Raw genomic sequence first — 20295 nt, forward strand, 5'->3', positions numbered from 1 at the left:
TTTTAATGCAATAATCCCACAAACGTAATAAAAATATGCATCTTTTAATGCAACAATCCCACAAACGTAATAAACCACAAACGTTATAAAAATATGCAGCTTTTAATGCAAAAACCCCACAAACAATAAAAATCTGCAGCTTTTAATGCAAAAACCCCACAAACGTAATACATTTTCAACAAACGTAATAGCCGCTGTCTACTACAAACGTAACACACGATTTCCCACAAATGTAATAACTATTACGTTTGCAGGGACTTAATATGTTTGTGGGGAAGTGAAAATCTTCAACTTTCAATATTGTAATAAGTTCCCACAGATGTACTTGAATGTTTGAGTTTCAAACTTTTGGGACGCCATATATTTGCATATTTCTTGATTCTGGATTTTAATGAGGGAAAAGGATTTTAACAAGACGATTTAACTTCTTTGCGTGTGAAAAAAATACATGAGTCACATTAGCCTATTATTCAAATAAAGGTATTTTATATTGGCTACACCGTGAAACACTTCTAGAAGGAGTCTTTAATGATTTAATTGTGTTATTTACATCACAAACTGGAGAGCCAGCAGCTGGATTTTGCACCCACAATCAGTATAAATGTGCGTATAAACAAACAACAACCACAACAACCATTATTCTTTGCATTATTACATTTGTGGGAACTTATTACAATATTGAAAGTTGAAGATTTTCACTTCCCCACAAACGTAATAAGTCCCTGCAAATATAATAGTTATTACATTTATGGGAAATCGCGTGTTACGTTTGTGGAAAATGTATGACGTTTGTGGGATTGTTGCATTAAAATCTGCAGAATTTTATTACCTTTGTGGGCATTACAAGCAGTGTTGCTTTGATCCACTGTGAGATGAGGATGTTTTACTAGATATAGTTTACTGCCTGTAAAAAGGAGGACTAGGGGCAGAAAAAAAAACATTTTTGAGCCTGAAAGATATAAATAATCTTCAGATTATATCTGGATGTGTTGCATCTGCTTCTGCATTTGCAAATAGTCACAGAAATAAATCATCTTAAATAAAAAGGTACAAATTAATGCACTGTTGCTGTATATGTAGATCACTTTCTAAGTTATATTCTTGTTGGTTTCAGGTTGTCAGGTTCAATCCAAAGTGTCGTTAAAGCTACGTCAGAGAGAAAATTTTTAGTTTAAGGCTCAGACCCCTCAAGGGAGTGATATTCCATGTTCCTGTTAGTGAAAATTAAGCAGCGTGTTAATTAAAAAACACTTGTATTTTTAGTTATCTTATTTATCTTTTTAAAAAACCTCTGCAGTTTAATTGGGCTGCTCATTTTCACCTGAGATGAAAAGTGCTTCATGTCAGGTTAAAGTTAGATGCTGCTTCACTTCCATGCAAATACAGTTGATAAGTTTTTTACTCCAGAAATTATGCTAAATTATTCTCACCATCTGTCTGTTTGCCACGAAGTTCTGGGCACCAGAGAGGTTGTAACACTTAGCGCTTTTTTCCTTTTACTTGAAGGCTTTCAGGGCCAATCAGGTTACAGTCGGAGTCCTCAGCACTCAGCTAGCAACAGCTGGTTGTCTGGACTTGAAAGCTGTCAAACGTAGTCAGCAAACATGTGATTGTAATGCAAGTGAGATTCATTTTTTACAACCGAGATGAATACAAAGAAGTTAATAGAGCAGAAACCACTTGGGCAAACATTGTGTCTGTTTACTTAGTTGTGTACACTGCAAAAAGCCACCACTCAAAAACAAGAAAAAAAGTACAAAAATTAGGTTTATTTTGCGTAAAAATAGCAAAATTATCTGCCTATGGAACAAGAAAATTGGCTTGTCAAGACTTTCCAAAACAAGGAAACATATCTAATCTTAATGAACCCCAAAATACCTTAGAATTAGTGTATTCTAACTAATATCAAGGGCATTTTTCTTGATTCTCATGAAATACACGTGACCTGTTTTCTCAATATTTTGAAAAATATTCTTGAATTAATAAAAAGTAAAAGCTAGAACCATCATCTTGGCATAATGATATGCAAAGGCATTATATTTCTAGAAACCAGCAAAGTCAGACTAAAAACTAGTGAACTTTTCTTGATACAGCTACAAATATTTCCATCTGGCTGCTTGTTTTAAGGATGTGAAGAGGTCAAATTATGTCAAAGTTATGATTTCTTAGTTATTCTTGAAATAAGAAATTATTACTTTGAAATAGCAGTTTTATAGTTGTGTGTGTGTTGCTGAAACAGCTTTGTAACTGTTGATATTCTAGTTTCCAGCATGTATTTACTCAGTTTAGCTCATAAAATCTCAGTAACAAGCTGTAATATCTGATTTAGTTAATTAAAGACCAAAACACTTAAAACAAGTGAAACAGTCTAAAATAAAAACTGCTGACTAAGAAGAACTATGTTATCAGACAAAAATCTAAGATAGTTCATCTTACTTAGATTTCAGTTTTTGCAGTGTTTTGTCATCAGATGCAAACAAATGAGTTGGGCAGCTTTGTTGCTAACAAAGTAATGATCTCAAAGATTTTCCATTTAAATAAATCGTCTCTTAAGTCACTATTGCAGAATGTTCTTCCAGATTGTGACGAGCCAGACCGATAAATCATTTATCAATATTAGCTGCCAGAAATAGCCCTTTTAGAGATAAAACAATGATATATAGGTAAAAGTCTAATATTAGCCGTGTTTCCTTTAGGGGGAAAAGTGGCCAAACAGAGATCGCTAAGTGAACACCTCCTGCAGCAGCACATACACACTGTACTGCTACAGAGCTAACGGTTAGCCTGTTAGCAATTTGCAGATGGGACGCTAAGGGGTTAACATCCCCTCTGGCTCTGGAGCTGGGAGAGACTGCTGCAGGAGGACCGTGCCGCTTCCACTCGTTCTTACTCTTCTTCAGGAGCCGCAGCTCGTTAAGAAGAGTAAGAACGAGTCTCCAAAAGTCTCCAATAACACCAGAAAAAGTTGCTGGATTTGTCTCCAGTCGCTTTCTTGAAAAATAGTCGATAAGGGGGTCTGAAAAGTCGCTAAATAAAGCAACAAAGTCGCTAAGTTGGCAACAGCTTCGCCGGCTTTTACATATGGCACATGTTGTTGTCATGTCGAGTACTACGTCACATCCTGCTTAGCGTTCTATCCAATCAGCAACCAGGCTTTTTTCAGGGGAGAAAAAAGACCCTGCTCTTCTACAGGGACGAAAAAAGTCCCGACAAAAGTCCGCTCTGGACGGCTCGTATTCAAATTAGGGGCGTTTCGGCGAGTGAGACCCGCCTCATTCTGGGTATTGGGCGGTAGTGGAAACAGCCCTATTGTGGGGCTCCTTTCAGACAAAGCTTGAAAAAAGGCCCCACTTAGTTTACTTTCTTATTTTCACTCAATTCTTGGAAACTTCTCCAGACCTTTGACGTGACTGGTGATTGGTAGATTGAAATGTCAATCATTACTCTACAAAGTGGCTCACTGGTAGACTAACACTGGGGCAAAGTGACCCACTTTGTAGAGTAATGATTGACATTTCAATCTACCAATCACCAGTCACATCAAAGGTCTGGAGAAGGTGCTATTTGCCGTTTCCATGGTTTCCTTCACCGCTATGTAGAGAGTTATAAAGTCCATACAAAGTAAAGCATATTAAGATCATAACTCATATACAACAACTTCCTTACTTACTATTAATAATCAATAATTCTGATCTTATTGAGGGAAAACTCTTAGTTAATGTCTTACTGTTTGTATAATAAAGCCATGCAGAATAAGGCATTAATAACTACTTAATAATGAGTCATTAAGAGCCAATATGTTACTTATTTTCATGCTAATAAGCAACTAATTAATGTTGAATATGTGTTCCTTGATATAAAGTGTTACCACAATTCTTTACCCCCTTATATGTCGGTTTCAGTCACCCTCACTTTAACTTTAACTACTGTCTGAGCCTTTTGAATTAAATTACATCTTCACATCAAGTGTCATGTCAAGGGAAACCTGTGATAGAAATAAAAAAAGATTTCTCCCTCTTTTCCCTTTCAGGATCCGAGTACAAAGAAAGTCTATCTGTCGGGGTACGGAGTGGAGCTGGCCATCAAGAGCCAGGAGTACAAGGCTAAAGACGACACACAAGTCCAAGGTAGACACCAAAGTTATAATAGTTTTGGATTTTTCATTAGTTTTAGTTTTAATTTCGTTGTGATTTTTTTATTTTCAATTTCAGTTAGTTTTAATTAGTTTTTAGAGTGAGTTTGCTAGTTTTAGTTAGTTTTTATGTTTTGGAAAATGCTTAGTTTTAGTTTAGTTTTTATTAGTTGTAGTTTTTTTGTAATGGGGTATTTGTTGGGTGCCAGATTCAAAAAAGTCACAATAAATATTGCCTGTTTGTCAATTTTTTTCTTTTAATTTGTCGATTTTTTCTCATAAATTTGTCACTTTTTTCTCGTAAATTTGAAAATTTTTTTCTTTAAATTTGTCACTTTTCTCTTTTAAATTTGTCACTTTTTCTCGTAAATTTGTCACTTTTTTTCTTTAAATTTGTCACTTTTTTCTCGTAAATTCTTCACTTTTTTTCTTGTAAATTTGTCACTTTTTTTCTTGTAAATATGTCACTTTTTTTCTTTAAATTTGTCACTTCTTTTTCTCATAAATTTAACAATTTATTTCTTTAAATTTGTCATTTTTTTCTTGTAAATTCATCACTTTTTTTCTTGTTTGTTGGGTGCGAGATTCAAAAAGTCACAATAAATGTTTCCTTTATTTTCTTTGTCTGATCCATCTCAGCCCCAATAAGTTTATTAAGTCATAAAACCAGATAGATGAAATAGATTTCATATCAACCAAAAAGGTTTACGTATGGAAAAAGTTGACAAAGACGAAAACGAAGGACATTTTCACTGTAATTATAGTTAGTTTTAGTTAGTTTTGTAACCACAAAATACAGTTTCAGTTAGTTATCGTTTTTTTTATTTCAGTTAACGAAAATGTTTTTTTCAAATTCTAGTTTTTGTTATTTCGTTCGTTTTTGTTAACTATAATAACCTTGGTTAGACACACAAACACTTGCCCACGATGGTGTGATAATCCCACAGGAGTCTCATGTGAATAACGAGTGAATTGAATTTGGTTCCAGAGGCGGAGGTGAACGCTACAATGATCGGGGAGAATGATCCAGTGGACGAGGTCCAGGGATTCCTCTTTGGCAAACTGAAGTGAGTGACTCGCTGATAAAAACTCCAAGCTTGGACTCGCTCCAGGAGCTGCACCACTCTCTCTCTCTCTCTCTCTCTCTCTCTCTCTCTCTCTCTCTCTCTCTCTCTCTCTCTCTCTCTCTCTCTCTCTCTCTCTCTCTCTCTCTCTCTCTCTCTCTCTCTCTCTCTCTCTCTCTCTCTCTCTCTCTCTCTCTCTCTCTCTCTCTCTCTCTCTCCTCTCTCTCTCTCACCTTTTCTCTCTACAGTTTCTTCCCTCAAAGCACTGACCACAAGCCTTCATGTCTGATAAACTAACCTGGAAATAAACAAATCAATATGTGAATCTCAGCCTAAATGAGCAATCAGGGCAGTTAACCCATCTAGGCCTAAAACTCCCAGAACATTTTTAATAATTTAGTATCTTTTTTGGGTAATTCTGTTAGCCTGGGTTATACCCAGACTGCCTTGCGCGCTCGAATTTAATTTCGAACCTCCAGGCAGTCTGGAAACTAGAGGGAGATCTTAGCCTCTGTTTTAGGGAATCCAATCACAGAGCGGGGAGGGACGGCAAGACGATGACGCGTACTACTCGGCACTTGGAAGCTTTCCAGATCCAACATGGCTGCTGCAGACGCGAAACTCTCTTTAGCTGTAGATGGTGTTTTAAATAGTTTAGAGCGAAAGTTGAAAGGCGAAAGGTCTCTCAGCGGCCTCCGCTGTCCCCCCGGCTCGTAGCGAGATCACCGGTAGCGGGGCTATTAGCCGCCGCACCGGCGGTCTCGGCGGCTCGTTGCGTCGGGCCGTCGGTCACCGCCGGTGATCTCGCTCCGAATCGGGGGACAGCGGAGCCGCCGAGAGGCCCGCAGCAGCTTGTTTGTTGCCCATAAAATCAGTGGATGTGTGTGGCTGAATGACATGAGGGGGAATAAAGCGTGAAAATAAATAATCTTGCAGAAAGCGAGAACTGGAGAAGCAAAGCAGCAAGCAACACTCTCTCACAGACACACACACAACAAACATCCATTTCTGTTGCTCTACTACGTCATCTGGTATAAACTGATCTGATTGGCTAAGAGCTACCTACAGACGCTTTGATAGACATTCTAAGTGCCCAATAAACGGCTCTCTGAGGATCGTAAACCACACCTCCTCTACGGAGAAATCCATTGAAGGTTGTCCAGACCTAATCTCCAATGAGATTTGGTCTGGTGTTAGCCAGGCTATAATTCTGTGTCTTTTTGGTACTTCTGTGTATTTTTAAAAATAATTTTTGTGTCTTTTTGGTTAATCTGTCTTTTTTTAATCATTTTGTGTCTTTCTTTTTGGTAATTTTGTGTCTTTTTTTGGTAATTCTGTGTCTTTTTTGGTAATTTTTTTTCTTTTGGGGGTAATTTTGTATCTTTCTTTTAATAATTTTGTGTCTTTTAATAATTTTTGTGTCTTTTTTTGGGTAATTCTGTGTCATTTTTTAATCATTTTTTGTGTCTTTTTTGGTAATTCTGTGTCTTTTTTTAATCATTTTGTGTCTTTTTTGGGTAATTCTGTGTCTTTTTTTGGGTGATGATTTCAGTTTGGAAAAGTCCCATGATGCATTGTGACACTCCCACATGTATTCTGATGCATTTTCATTGTTAAGTAGATGCACTTACTCTCTGTGTCCTCACCAGGACCCTCTACCCAGAGCTGAAGGAGCAGCTAAAGGAGCTGAGGAAACATTTGGTAGAAAGCACCAATGAAATGGCCCCTCTGAAAGTCTGGCAAATGCAAGGTGGGTTTACTTCTCCAAATCATTTTCCCCTGCAAAGTTTCTTTGTTTCTTCTGCTTCCTGCTGTAATAAGATCGGATATGTAGATTATATTACACATCGATTAAAGTTCTCTGTCACTACGACGGATTTCCGTCATTTGGAGTTCACAGAGGCCACTTATGAGATCATTAGCCGTGTTTTTAGGGTAAAAAAGGGCTGCAGAGGGATTTAGAGACTCTGGAGGTGACGTATGGTTTTAAATTGTAGCTTAATCGCTTAGGGACAGTTTCGACCATGATCACATATGCGACGGGTTAAATACTGGAGACGCAACTGTTTGCAAAACAAAAGCAGCACGGCTAATTATGCACAGCGTCTCCGGAGGTGACGTTTGGTTTTAGATCGTTGCGATGGATAAAACATGGGAGACTCAACTGTGGCCGCCGTCGCTAAACTGTGCACAGAGTCAGCAGCTGATCATAAACAAAGCAGCATGGCTAATTATGCACAGCGTCTCCGCTGATCATAAACATTGTGATCGTAAACAAACCGGCATCACTAACTGTGCACAGAGTGTCCGTTGCTTGTTGTAAACAAACAGAGATCACTAAGTTGGTGTTTGTTTGATGCTTGTTCTGTTTAGTGCTTTGACTTATTAAAAAAAAAAACAACAACATAGAGATTTGCACCCATTGTTATTTAATCCTGGGGCTGTTTGTTGATATATATATATATATATATAAGGTCTACTTGAAATAATAAGGAAAAACGTAATGAAAAGTTATGTAGATTCTTGATTATTTTAGAGAGTAATGGCAAGCTTTGCAAAAAAATAATTAATTGAAAAGACAAAAAAAAATGCAAGATGCAATGGAATAAATATATATATATATATATATATATATATATATATATGGTTTACTTGAAATAATAAGGCAAGTAAAAACATGTAATGCAAAGTTATGTAGGTGCTTGATTATTTTAGAGAGTAATGACAAGCTTTGCAAAAGAAAAAATGATAATTGAAAAGACAAAAACAAATGCAAGATGCAATAGAAGAGCTGTTTAAAACCCTTCTCCTGTAAAACAGTGTTGGTTGAGCATTTAAATGTGACGGCTGCATTATTATGCATTAGTATTTCTTAATCAGGTGTCCAGTAACCTGGAACATGTTTCACCCAAATAAAATTTCAGCCAGAAGATTTTTTTTTAACTTGAATCCCTGTATTACAAACACTCCATGTAAGAAATCCAACCATGCCTCGTGGTATTTTACTCACTTCAAAGCAGAGTGAAGCAAAACGCAGAAAGCCAATGTCTTGACAGGCTAACGAAAATAAAGTGCAGAGTCCCTCCGAGCACCAAAGCTGAACACTTACTGTTAACACCTGCAGGCATTATTCCTGTCACTTACATTTTGAGGAAATCGATTTTATGATCCTTTAAATACGCCCTCAGGACTCGGACTGAGCTCTGTGTCCATTAGTTTCAAAGGCACAGTTGACAAAAGATAATTATCAAGTGGTGGAAATCCCAGTTTTCATCCCCTTCAGATCTAATCAGCTGCTGCTTCACCTTGTCTTTTTTACAATTTCACAGAAATCTGGTGGGTGATTCTCATGAAGCCAGTCTAAGTTTAATAAGTCTTTATTAAACTAAATATATTTCACTTTTATATGAATGAACAATATAGCCATAATGAGGCACAATCCATTGTTTTGTGTTAAGATAATATTTTCTATATTTTTAAACATATTTTTGATTCATTACTGTAATGCATATACAATAAATATTTAATAAACTTTATTAAAATAAATATACATTTGTTTGAAATGTATAATTTAACAGAATATAATCAAACATAATGATTTTTAACAATGTATAAAGAACAAAATCTGAATGAAAATTGATGAAAAATGGTTAAATGTTAGGGTAATGATAGAATTGTTTGAATTAAAATGTGTATATTTTAATAAAATACATTTTGGTGATACCAGCTACACTTGAACACATTTAAGTGCTTGCCAAAGAAAAAGAAACAAAACCTTTCGTTGTTTTTTTTAAAATGAAGAATGTATTACGGTAATGAATTTAGCTCACAGTGTCTCTAAAAATGTCAGAAAATACCTTAAAATTCTTTAAAAATATTATAAATTCATATTAAACAGTAACTTTAGATTATATAGGTTATAAAGGGTCAAAGAAAATATGTATTCAATGCTCTTGGATTACAGACTTCTGGCTTTAAAAACCTCCTAAACTTCATTATAAAGTCACACTGTGCAGCCAAACCCACAGAACTTTAATTTAAAAACCACATTGACAAACTACTCTAAAATGATTACTAAGTAATGAGCCAATAATCTAAAATTGTAAATAAACCACACAACATTTTCAGCATAGTGAGTCCTTGTCTGTTGTTTAATATTTTCTGAACATTTTGCTGATAATCCTTCTGCACTATTACTTATTAGAGTAAGATGTGGAAAGCAGGACTCCTGGGTATATTGAACTAAGCAAGAGTGTGTTTTATTGATCATGAAATCAATCTTTCATTTGTAAGAGATTTTTTTTCTTAAAGTTTCATCTCGTCTCGCTTTAAGTGAAGGGTCAAAAGAGCTCAATACGCCTATAAAATGATGCAAAACACATTGAATGTTTCACTATAAAGAACTGCAGCAACATTATACAGAATCTGTGTGTGATGTTCTCATATAGTGTGGAATAACATCCTCACAGCTGATCAATGGAAACAACCAGCTTATTAACTCTCTGGAGTCCATGAAAGCACCACACATTACTTCTTCATGACGTGAAGACATAAAAATGAAGCAACATTGAGCCTTGCCATCAGCTTCCCTCTTTTTAGTCATTTTTACATCTATTTTTGGTCATTTTGTGTCTTTTTTGGTCATTTTGTGTCTTTTTTAGTCATTTTTACATCTATTTTTGGTCATTTCGTCTCTTTTTTGGTCATTTCGTGTCTTTTTTGGTCATTTTGTGTCTTTTTTTTGTCGTTTTTACATCTATTTTCGGTCATTTTGTGTCTTTTTTGGTCATTTTTTGTCCGGCACATTAATCCTTCATGATGTGAAGACATATAAATGGTCATTTTGTGTCTTTTTTTTAGTCATTTTTACATCTATTTTTGGTCATTTCGTCTCTTTTTTGGGTCATTTAGTCTCTTTTTTGCTCATTTTGTCTTTTTTTTGTCGTTTTTACATCTATTTTCGGTCATTTTGTGTCTTTTTTTTTTTGTCGTTTTTATATCTATTTTTGGTCATTTTGTGTCTTTTTTGGTCATTTTGTGTCTTTTTTGGTCGTTTTTACATCTATTTTCGGTCATTTTATGTCTTTTTGTCGTTTTTACATCTATTTTCGGTCATTTTGTGTCTTTTTTGGTCATTTTGTGTCTTTTTTGGTCATTTTGTCTCTTTTTTTGTAATTTTTATATCTTTTTTTGGTCATTTCGTGTCTTTTTTGGTCATATTGTGTCTTTTTTTTTTCGTTTTTACATCTATTTTCGGTCATTTTGTGTCTTTTTTTTGTCGTTTTTATATCTATTTTCGGTCATTTTGTGTCTTTTTTGGTCATATTGTGTCTTTTTTTGTCGTTTTTACATCTTTTTTGGTTATTTTGTGTATTTTTTTGTCTTTTTTACATCTATTTTCGGTCATTTTGTGTCTTTTTTTGTCATTTTGTGTCCGGCACATTACTTCTTCATGACGTGAAGACATAAATATGGTTATTTTGTGTCTTTTTTTAGTCATTTTTACATCTATTTTTGGATATATTGTGTGGTTTTTTTTTGTCATTTTGTGCCTTTTTTTTAATCGTTTTTACATCTATTTTTGCTCATTTTGTGTCTGTGAATGTTTAAAAATATAGAAAATATCATTTTAACATAAAAACAATGAATTGTGCCTCATTATGGCTGTATTGTTCATTCATATAAAAGTGAAATATAATTAGTTTAATAAAGTATGTCCTTATAATCTTCACAGACAGAACAGACATAACCCATCTGTCTTATTAGAGTTTAACTAATTCCAGTGAGGGAATTTGCCTTTGTCCCAGTTGCTTCATTAATTTGATTTATTCTACTTACGCACTGATCATAAATAAATAAACAGAAATGAATATTGGCCACTGTTGCTTTAACAGTGAGATCATACCGTCAGTGAATCAAACTCGCAGTGGAAAATTTATCTGCGTAGTTGTGTAATCAATGGCGGCGGTCGATCAGTGTCCTCTTGATACATTTGAGCCATAATATCTGCAAGATGAGAGCATCGTCTGCTGCAGTATAAAAGCATTATTGATTAGGATTTCATCATCTATTGGATTACATATTTGAACACACTTCCACAGCCGTAATTGTGTCCACTTTTGTGTCCATGCTATACATATTTATAACCTTTTTTTCCCCCTTTATTCCTGGTTCAGATGTCTTTTTGCATGCAGATGTCTACAGCAGGATGTAGGCATGAGGCGTTGGGCTCTCAAACTCAAATTACCTGGGGGCCGCTGGAGGCAGTACACAAAATGACCAAAAAAAAGACACAAAATTACAAAAAAAAGACACAAAATGACAGAAAAAAATAACTAAATTACTTAAAAAAGACACAAAATGGCCTAAAAAAAAGACACAATTACCAAAAAAAGACACAAAATGACTGAAAAAACACTAAATTACTTAAAAAAGAAACAAAATTACAAGAAAAACTATATAAAATGACCAAAAAAGACACAAAATGACAAAAAAAGACACAAAAGTATGAAAAAAGGACACAAAATGGCCCAAAAATGACACAAAATGACCAAAAAAAGACACAAAATTAAAAAAAAAACACAAAATGACTGAAAAAACACTAAATTACTTAAAAAAGAAACCAAATGACCAAAAAAAGACACAAAATTACCAAAAAAACACAAAATGATTTAAAAAAGACACAAAATGGCCCAAAAAAGACACAAAATTACCAAAAAAAGACACAAAATTACCAAAAAAAAGACAGAATTATTAAAAAATGACACAAATTGACCAAAAAAGGACACAGAATTACCAAAAAAAGACACAAAATGGCCCAAAAAATACACAAAATTACTAAAAAAAGACAAAATGATTTTAAAAAGACACAAAATTATTAAAAAAAGACACAAAATGGCCCAAAAAAGACACAAAATTACAAAAAAAAGACACAGAATTATTAAAAAATGACACAAAATGGCCCAAAAAAGACACAAAATGACCGAAAAAAGACACAAAATTGCCAAAAATTACCTATACATATTTAAAACCTTTTTTCCCCTCTTTATTCCTGGTTCAGAAGTCTGTTTGCATGCAGCCGTCTGCAGCAGGATGTAGCATGGGGCTGCTTTTTGATTGTGGTGAACAGAGGATGAGAGAGTCGGTGGAGTCGGCTGTCAGACGTGTCATGTGGGCGTCTGTCTTTATCTTCTGCTCCGCTGGGGCTCATTAGCTTAGCCTGTTTACAAAGAGAGGAGACCTCCAGGGGCTAATAATCACACAGGCTACAGCACCATTACACACACGCTCACTGCATTGAAATAGTGCTCAGCAGACTCTTTGTTTCCTCCCATTCTGACACACTGTCTCCTCTACTCTACAATAATAAACATGTTTATTATTTCTATATTCTTAACCTGACCGTAGACCATTTTTTTCTTCAATTTCTTGTTCATTTTAATGCCTGCACTGCAAAAAAGGTGTGTCTAAAAACCAGATAAAACAGTAAATCTGAGGGAAATGATCTTGCTGCATGGACAGATAATTTACCTTGACAAGATTTCTTAAATTAAGATGATCAAATCTAGAAATAAGCATGTTGAACACTTAAAATAAGAAATTTACTCTTAAAACAAGATGAATTAAAGCTGCCAGCAGTGATGAACTGGCCCGAGCAGAGTGACCTGATGATTATTTAGTTCTTACCAAGATAAAAAAAAACACTTTTTGATTTAGAAGTGTTAGATAATTTATCTTATTTTAAGCGTTCAACATGCTTATTTCTAGATTTAATAATCTTAATTTAAGAAATCTTGTCAAGGTAAATCATCTGTCCATGCAGCAAGATCATTTCCCTCAGATTTACTGTTTGATCTGGTTTTTAGACTAAACACCTTTTTTGCAGTGTCATTCAACTAAATGAAGATTTGTTTGGATAAATATAATGATAACAACAAAAATACCTCAAAAGAGTTTAATTTAAGAGCTGATATCTAGACATTCAACATGGTTTTCTTGATAATAACCAAAATCATTAACAATAAAACCATGTTAAATGTCCAGATATCAGCTCTTAAATTAAACTCTTATCAGCTATTTTTGTTGTTTTCATTATATTTATCCAAACAAATGAACCTTTAGTTGTACCAGGCATTAAAATGAACAAGAAATTGAAGAAAACAACAACAGTACCTAAAAGAAAACATTCCTCAGGCTTAAATCAAACCTTAATTAAGCCTTAATATAGTTAATTTTAAGTCTTAGGTACTCTAAAAAATCAAATTAAAAACAATCAAATATTGTGCAACTACAGAGTTAACTAGGGAAATGAGCTGAGTGGGAATCTGGGTTGTAAAAGAATTAAATTTTTAATTCTCTTACAAATAAAACAATTCAGGAAACAGTAAATTGCAGGATAATGAGGCTTAACAGCTAACAGCAGAGTGAAAACAGTCATAAAATCAGGATGATAATAATGAATGAGCTATTTTTGTTGTTATCATTATAAATGTACCTTTAGTTGTACCAGGCATTAAAATGAACAAGACACTGCAGAAAACAAGGCTGGTCTATTGATTTTCCCCATGACTGTATGTATTAGTCCATTATTAGCCTCCCTGTGATGTGAATCTATCCAAGCAGAAAACCATGGAGGTGTTTTAGAGGACGTTCCTCAAGAACTGAATCAAAGAAACTGAATCACCATTCTGCCAGAAGGACCCTAGAGGATGTGTGATTTAGTTATATAGCTCAGGGTTTATATGTGCTGTCTTTGTACGGTTTCATTGAATCGAATTGATTGAATATTTGTCACAAGAGATTAGCAAATTATCGCATTTTGTCTTATTTGTATATTTAGATAATGTCCCAATTTGTGAGTATGGTCAAATGAAGCCAGTTGTTCCTGTTTAGTTCTCTGGTTCCTCAGTGACGTTTCTGCTGCAGACTGAATTCTCTAACAAACAGAGTGACAGCTGACTCATAAACCAGCTCCACAGGGGCTCAATGTGCATCAGAAGGTCCATCTTATAAATGTCTAGTGCAGGGATGGGCAACTGGAGGCCCGGGGGCCACATACGGCCCGCATCCTCACTTGAAGTGGCCCTCAGTACAACTACATGCATTTGAGCATGAAATCTTAAAAGTGCAGTGTAGAAAAGCACAAAATTACTTCTTGCAATTAATGTTGGTCTGCTGTTCTTGCACTGATTAAAAAAAAGAAATCACAGAATTACCAAAAAAAACCCACAAAATTACCAAAAAACGACACAGAATTACCAAAAAAGACAGAATTTCCAAAAAACGACACAGAATTACCAAAGAAAAGACACAAAATGACCAAAAAAGACACAAAATTATCAAAAAAAGACACAAAATTATCAGAAAAGACACAAAATTACCAAAAAAAGACACAAAATTATCCAAAAGGACACAAAATTAACAAAAAAAGACACAAAATTAGCAAAAAAAGACACAAAATTACCTAAAAAAGACACAGAATTACCAAAAAAGACACAAAATTACCAAAAAGACACAAAATTATCAGAAAAAGGCAAAAAATTACCAAAAAACGACACAAAATTACCAAAAAACAACACAAAATTACCAAAAAAGTTATTAGAAAATATAAAAAATTTTATTAAAAAATATAAATTAATATATAAAAATATATAAAAAATAAAATTATCAAAAAAAAAGGCACAGAATTATCAGAAAAGACACAGAATATCCCAAAAAAGACACAAAATTACTAAAAAAGACACAAAATTACCAAAAAAGACAGAATTACCAAAAAACGACACAGAATCTACATTTTCTGGGTCAAGGAATCATTTAAAGCTATTGAGAATATCACTAGATGATTATTTGATCAAATAGAAATGTTCATTTTCACCCAGACTGATGGGTCTAAAAGTGCTGCAGCAGGGAATCCTGAGTTGAAAATGTTTGGACTCTAAGGGAAAGCTTTCATCTCTTGTCAGATCTTGTATATACATTTTTCCCAATAGAAAATGAAGATTTTAACACCAAGATTGACCTTCTGAGTGGCTTGGAAGATATATTGGTTCTCTCCAAAATATTTTTTATTGTCAATTTTCAGAGTAACAAATAACATACATACACAAATAATAATAAAGATAATAATAAAAGGCAAATAAATAAAAACTAGACACAAACTATGACATGTCAAAACGGAGTATGAAGTTCAAAGTTCAAGTTACTTTATTTGTACCCAGAGGTAGATTTTGTTTGCAGTATAAAGTCCTCATACATACACACACACACACACACACACACACACACACACACACACAAAAGGCACATATCACACATCATTCTACTTAAGACAGTGGGAGTTAAGAAATGGCAAGTTAAATAAAAAAAATAATTAAAAAAATAAAATAATAAATAATAAAATTAAATAAAATTTAAAATTATTAAAAATTCTTACAGGTCCAGACTATACTTAGATATTGATGTGAACTAAAATACGAATAGCAAAAAAAAAAAAAGACAGAAAAATAAAAACAAAATAAAATAAAACTTGTTTAGGTTGTAAAAACGTAGATAAAGGTTAAAATGTATATATAGAAATAGTAAATACATACATAAAAGCAACAATAAATAAACACCTGTGCAAAGCATAGCTATGACTTGTTCCTCAGTGTAACGGCTGCAGGGACAAAACTGTTTATACACAATATAATGTCAGAATTGAATCTCCACTTAAGTGTATCAAATGTCACAATAGGTAGTATTTGTTCTCATAGACTTTATATGGGTGCCATCTCCGATCCACAGTCTTGATGAAGTGGCTCCTACCAAAAATTGAAACCTATAGTGATAGAGAGCATGTGGAAAAAATGCGGTGCTTTTGTCCGACGTGTTTATTCGTGTCCGACCTTTATTCTGAAATCTGGTCCCAAGCCGCCTGACTATTCTTTTTAAAGCGTATTTTATTTGAGAAAAAGGCACTGTTCACAAATATTCAACAACAAAACATTTAACTTTGTGTCCTCCTCCAACAACCCCCCTACACTGCACATACAAAATAAAATATAAGAAAACATCTGTACCAAGAACACCAAGCTGAATACAAAAAATAAACACAACTAAAAAATGACTGCACTGCATTTTTTTTAAGAAAATCTGATATTCTGGTCACATCTCTTGTCCAGGCAGCGTCTCACTCCCTGTTAGATGAGAATCTTTGCAGTCAAAAACTGAACTTAACAACCTCTGAGTGTTCACTCTGAGTGAGTTTATTCACAGTACAGACAATTGCTCATCCTGCTTTTATTTTGTTGAAACTCTGCCTCTCTCTTTCTGTGCTCCTCTATCTCTCTACCCTCTTGTGTGTTTCCTCACCTCCTCTCTGCTTTTGTCCACTCGTCTCATTCCCATTTTTTTTATTTTTTTTTGCCCTCTTCTCCTACCTACGGGTCCACCCACCTTTTCTTTTATAGATCTGAGTTTCCAGACTGCAGCTCGCATTCTTGCTGCTCCCGCTGTTGATGCCCTGACCGTTATGAAAGACCTCAGTCAGAACTTCCCCACCAAAGCCAGGTAGAGAACAAACACACACACACACACACACACACACACACACAGAGCGAGTAGCTCCAGTAAGAAGTTTTACAGATATCGACATGTCTGCAGTTTCACAGTTCAGTCTGCCCTTCCCCCTCACAGGTCCATCACCAAAACAGTCGTCAACTCTGAGATCCGCAAAGAAATCGGCGAGAACCAAAAGGTACATTTTTGTTCTTCCTTTCATGTCACCGTCATTGTTTTAACACAGTGAAAACACCTAAACATGTTATCATTACGTGATGAGCCCGGGGTTATTTCATACTTTTATGTATTGCCAATAAATCCCATGAAAAGATTTTTTTTATCAGAGATCACTCATGCTGGGTTTACACCTAAAGATGTCTAAAAACAGACTAAAAGCTGAAAGTCTTTAGTAAATCTAGGAGTTTTACTGGATCTCCATGGTTCAGTTTAAGGTAGTAATCTGCTCTGTTTTATATCAGTCTTTTCCTAGTCTTGGTTTGGATCATATCAAACGTGTTTGATATTATCTCAAGTCTCAGTGACGTAACACAACATGGTTTTATTCATAATGATTTTGGTTATTATCAAGAATGTTCCCATGACTGTAGATGTAAAAATGGCCAAAAAAAGGACAAAATGATCCATAATAGATGTAAAAATGATTAAAAAGGACAAAATGAACAAAAGTAGATGTAAAAATGACTAAAAAAGACACAAAATGACCCAAAATAGATGTAAAAATGATCAAAAAAGACAAAATGATCAAAAATAAATGTAAAAATGATCAAAAAAGACACAAAATGATCCATAATAGATGTAAAAATGATCAAAAAAGACAAAAAATGACCCAAAATAGATGTAAAAATGACTAAAAAAGACAGAAAATTACCCAAAATAGATAATTTAGTGTCTATTTTTAATAATTTTGTGTCTCTTTTAAATAATTTAATGTCTATTTTTAATAATTTTGTGTCTTTTTTTAGTAATTTTGTGTCTTTTTTTATTGATTTTGTGTCTTTTTTAATAATTTAGTGTCTATTTTTAATAATTTAGTGTCTTTTTTGGTAACTTTGTGTCTTTTTTATTAATTTTGTGTCTTTTAAAAAAAATAATTTTGTGTCTTTTTTAATAATTTAGTGTCTATTTTTAATAATTTTTTGTCTTTTTTTTAGTCATTTTGTGTCTTTTTTTGGTCATTTTGATACTGCCTCCAGCGGCCCCCAGGTGATTTGAGTTTGAGACCCCTGCTGTAAACACTTGTCTTTAGATGTGAGCAGGTGTGAGCTGATCATCAGACAACAGTAAATAGAACATTTGTTGAACTATTGTCATCTGCTGATTTATACACATGTGATGCTGCAGTTAGTGTTTCCAGCAGCAGAAACGAGTTTGTGTGATCGACTCAAAATAAACAACTGTGTGTGTGTGTGTGTGTGTGTGTGTGTGTGTGTGTGTGTGTGTGTGTGTGTGTGTGTGTGTGTGTGTGTGTGTGTGTGTGTGTGTGTGTGTGTGTGTGTGTGTGTGTGTGTGTGTGTGTGTGTGTGTGTGTGTGTGTGTGTGTGTGTGCTAATGAAGAAACATGTTGTGTGGTACAACTTTGTGGCTCATTAAAGTGTTTAGTTTTTAATTGGCAAACACAGATGAATGGGAAATATCAGACTTCAGCTACACAAACAATGCTCGTTAATTGGATCAGTAAAATGATGGTTTGGGTCTTTTTGTGTAATTTGTTGACACTAACTATGTTTACATGCACAAAATACTCTAATAGTGGAATATAATTGTGCATGTAACTGTAGTCAGTGACACAAATCTAGATATATTGGAAACATTAATCTGATTTACTGTATTTGCACTACATTTGGATGGAAAAATCAACAATACTAAACGCCTAATCCAAAGACCATTGAATTTACTGCCATTTAGTTCAAACAAGTAATATTAAAAAGTAAAACACAAAGCAAAATATATTTCTCAAGAAAATGGAACAAAAGGGCCAAGATGCATTGCTATGTCTCCATTATTCTAAATAGATGCTTAACTCTATGGAGTCTGGGGCTATTTTGACCATTTTTTAATCCTTTTCATGTCTTTTCGTGTCTGGTCATTTTGTGTCTTTTTTTGTTCATTTTGTGTCTTTTTTGGTCATTTTGTCTTTTTTTCGTCATTTTGTGTCTTTTTTTGGTCATTTTGTGTCTTTTTTTGTTCATTTTGTGTCTTTTTTGGTCATTTTGTCTTTTTTTCGTCATTTTGTGTCTTTTTTGGTCATTTTGTGTCTTTTTTTAGTAATTTTGTGTCTTTTTTTTTTAGTAATTTTGTGTCTTTTTTTAGTCATTTTGTGTCTTGTTTTAGTCATTTTGTGTCTTTTTTGATCATTTTGTGTCTTTTTTGCTTATTCTGTGTCTTTTTTTGGTCATTTTGTGTCTTTTTTGGTTATTCTGTGTCTTTTTTTAGTCATTTTGTGTCTTTTTTTTGTCATTTTGTGTCTTTTTTGTGTCTTTTTTGGTCATTTTGTGTCTTTTTTGTGTCTTTTTTAAGTAATTTAGTTTTTTTCTGTAATTTTGTGTCTTGAGACCCCTGTTCTAAATAGATGCTTCAGTACTCCACACTTCATTTAAAAATGTATAAAAAAAATAAAGTAACAATCTCAGATGTATACTCGGGCCAAAAAAATTAAAATATTTCCTTCAATTTCCCTACAAATCTGTAGAATAAAAATGTACTTCCACGAAGATATTCAGCAGAATGAAAACAGCCTCGTCACAGTTTCTGTCCTAAACTTAAGTAACTCAAATCTTCCTCCTCTTTCCCTCCTCTTCCTCGTCCTCATCCTGCACGCTGCTGCAGCTGCTGCTTCTCCCTTCCTGCTGACTGCGTTCTCCAGCGGTCAGGGATAATTTAGCTTTAGCTGTTTACCAATCTAATCCAATAAAGGAGAAAAATAAAGAAGACACTAAGATAGCAGCATTATTGCATACAGCCACGACCACAACTCCTCCTCCGCCTCTTAGCCCTTTAATCTGTAGGGAAATATCTCAAAATGAGAGCCGCTCCTCCCGCTTTTTATTTCGCTCCTCTCACATTTTTATTATGTGATAAATTGTAAACAACGTCCGACTTGAAAAGCATTCTGCTTTCTGACAACGTGTTTGGTTTTTGCCCCGCTAATGGGATAGGTAATCACTCCTTTTTCTTGTCAAATATTTTCTTTTTACTCACAAGACATCTTCAGGTACATACACACACACACACACACACACACACACATTCTTGTACTTCTATCTTTGTGAGGACCCTCATTGGAACAGTGAATTCCCTTGCAAGATTATAATAGTTTGTTTTTTTGTTTTTTTCAAATTCAGTTAGTTTTAATTCGTTTTTAGAATCAGTTTGCTAGTTTTAGTTTAGTATGTATTAGTTTTAATGTCAGTTTTAGTTTAGTTTTTATTAGTTTTAGTTTTTTGTAATGAGGTAGAGGGAGATTAAAAGAGGTCACAGTAAATTTTGCCTTTATTTCCTTTGTCTTATCCATCTTCATTATGTATGAAAAAAGTTGACAAA

The 20295-nt window shown here is 34.1% G+C and overlaps 1 protein-coding gene across 1 annotated transcript in view; it reads left to right on the forward strand.

Moving 5' to 3' along the window:
• uggt1 (UDP-glucose glycoprotein glucosyltransferase 1) overlaps positions 1-20295 on the forward strand; it is a 77604-nt gene that overhangs the window by 14363 nt on the left and 42946 nt on the right. Inside the window, exons 6-10 of the mRNA XM_059353432.1 lie at positions 4031-4127; positions 5121-5199; positions 6846-6946; positions 16644-16743; positions 16870-16930. Of these exons, the coding sequence (XP_059209415.1) occupies positions 4031-4127; positions 5121-5199; positions 6846-6946; positions 16644-16743; positions 16870-16930 (438 nt within the window). The remainder of the gene's footprint in view (positions 1-4030; positions 4128-5120; positions 5200-6845; positions 6947-16643; positions 16744-16869; positions 16931-20295) is intronic.

This window comes from Centropristis striata, chromosome 16 (assembly GCF_030273125.1).
Source record: "Centropristis striata isolate RG_2023a ecotype Rhode Island chromosome 16, C.striata_1.0, whole genome shotgun sequence".
Taxonomy (NCBI): domain Eukaryota; kingdom Metazoa; phylum Chordata; class Actinopteri; order Perciformes; family Serranidae; genus Centropristis; species Centropristis striata.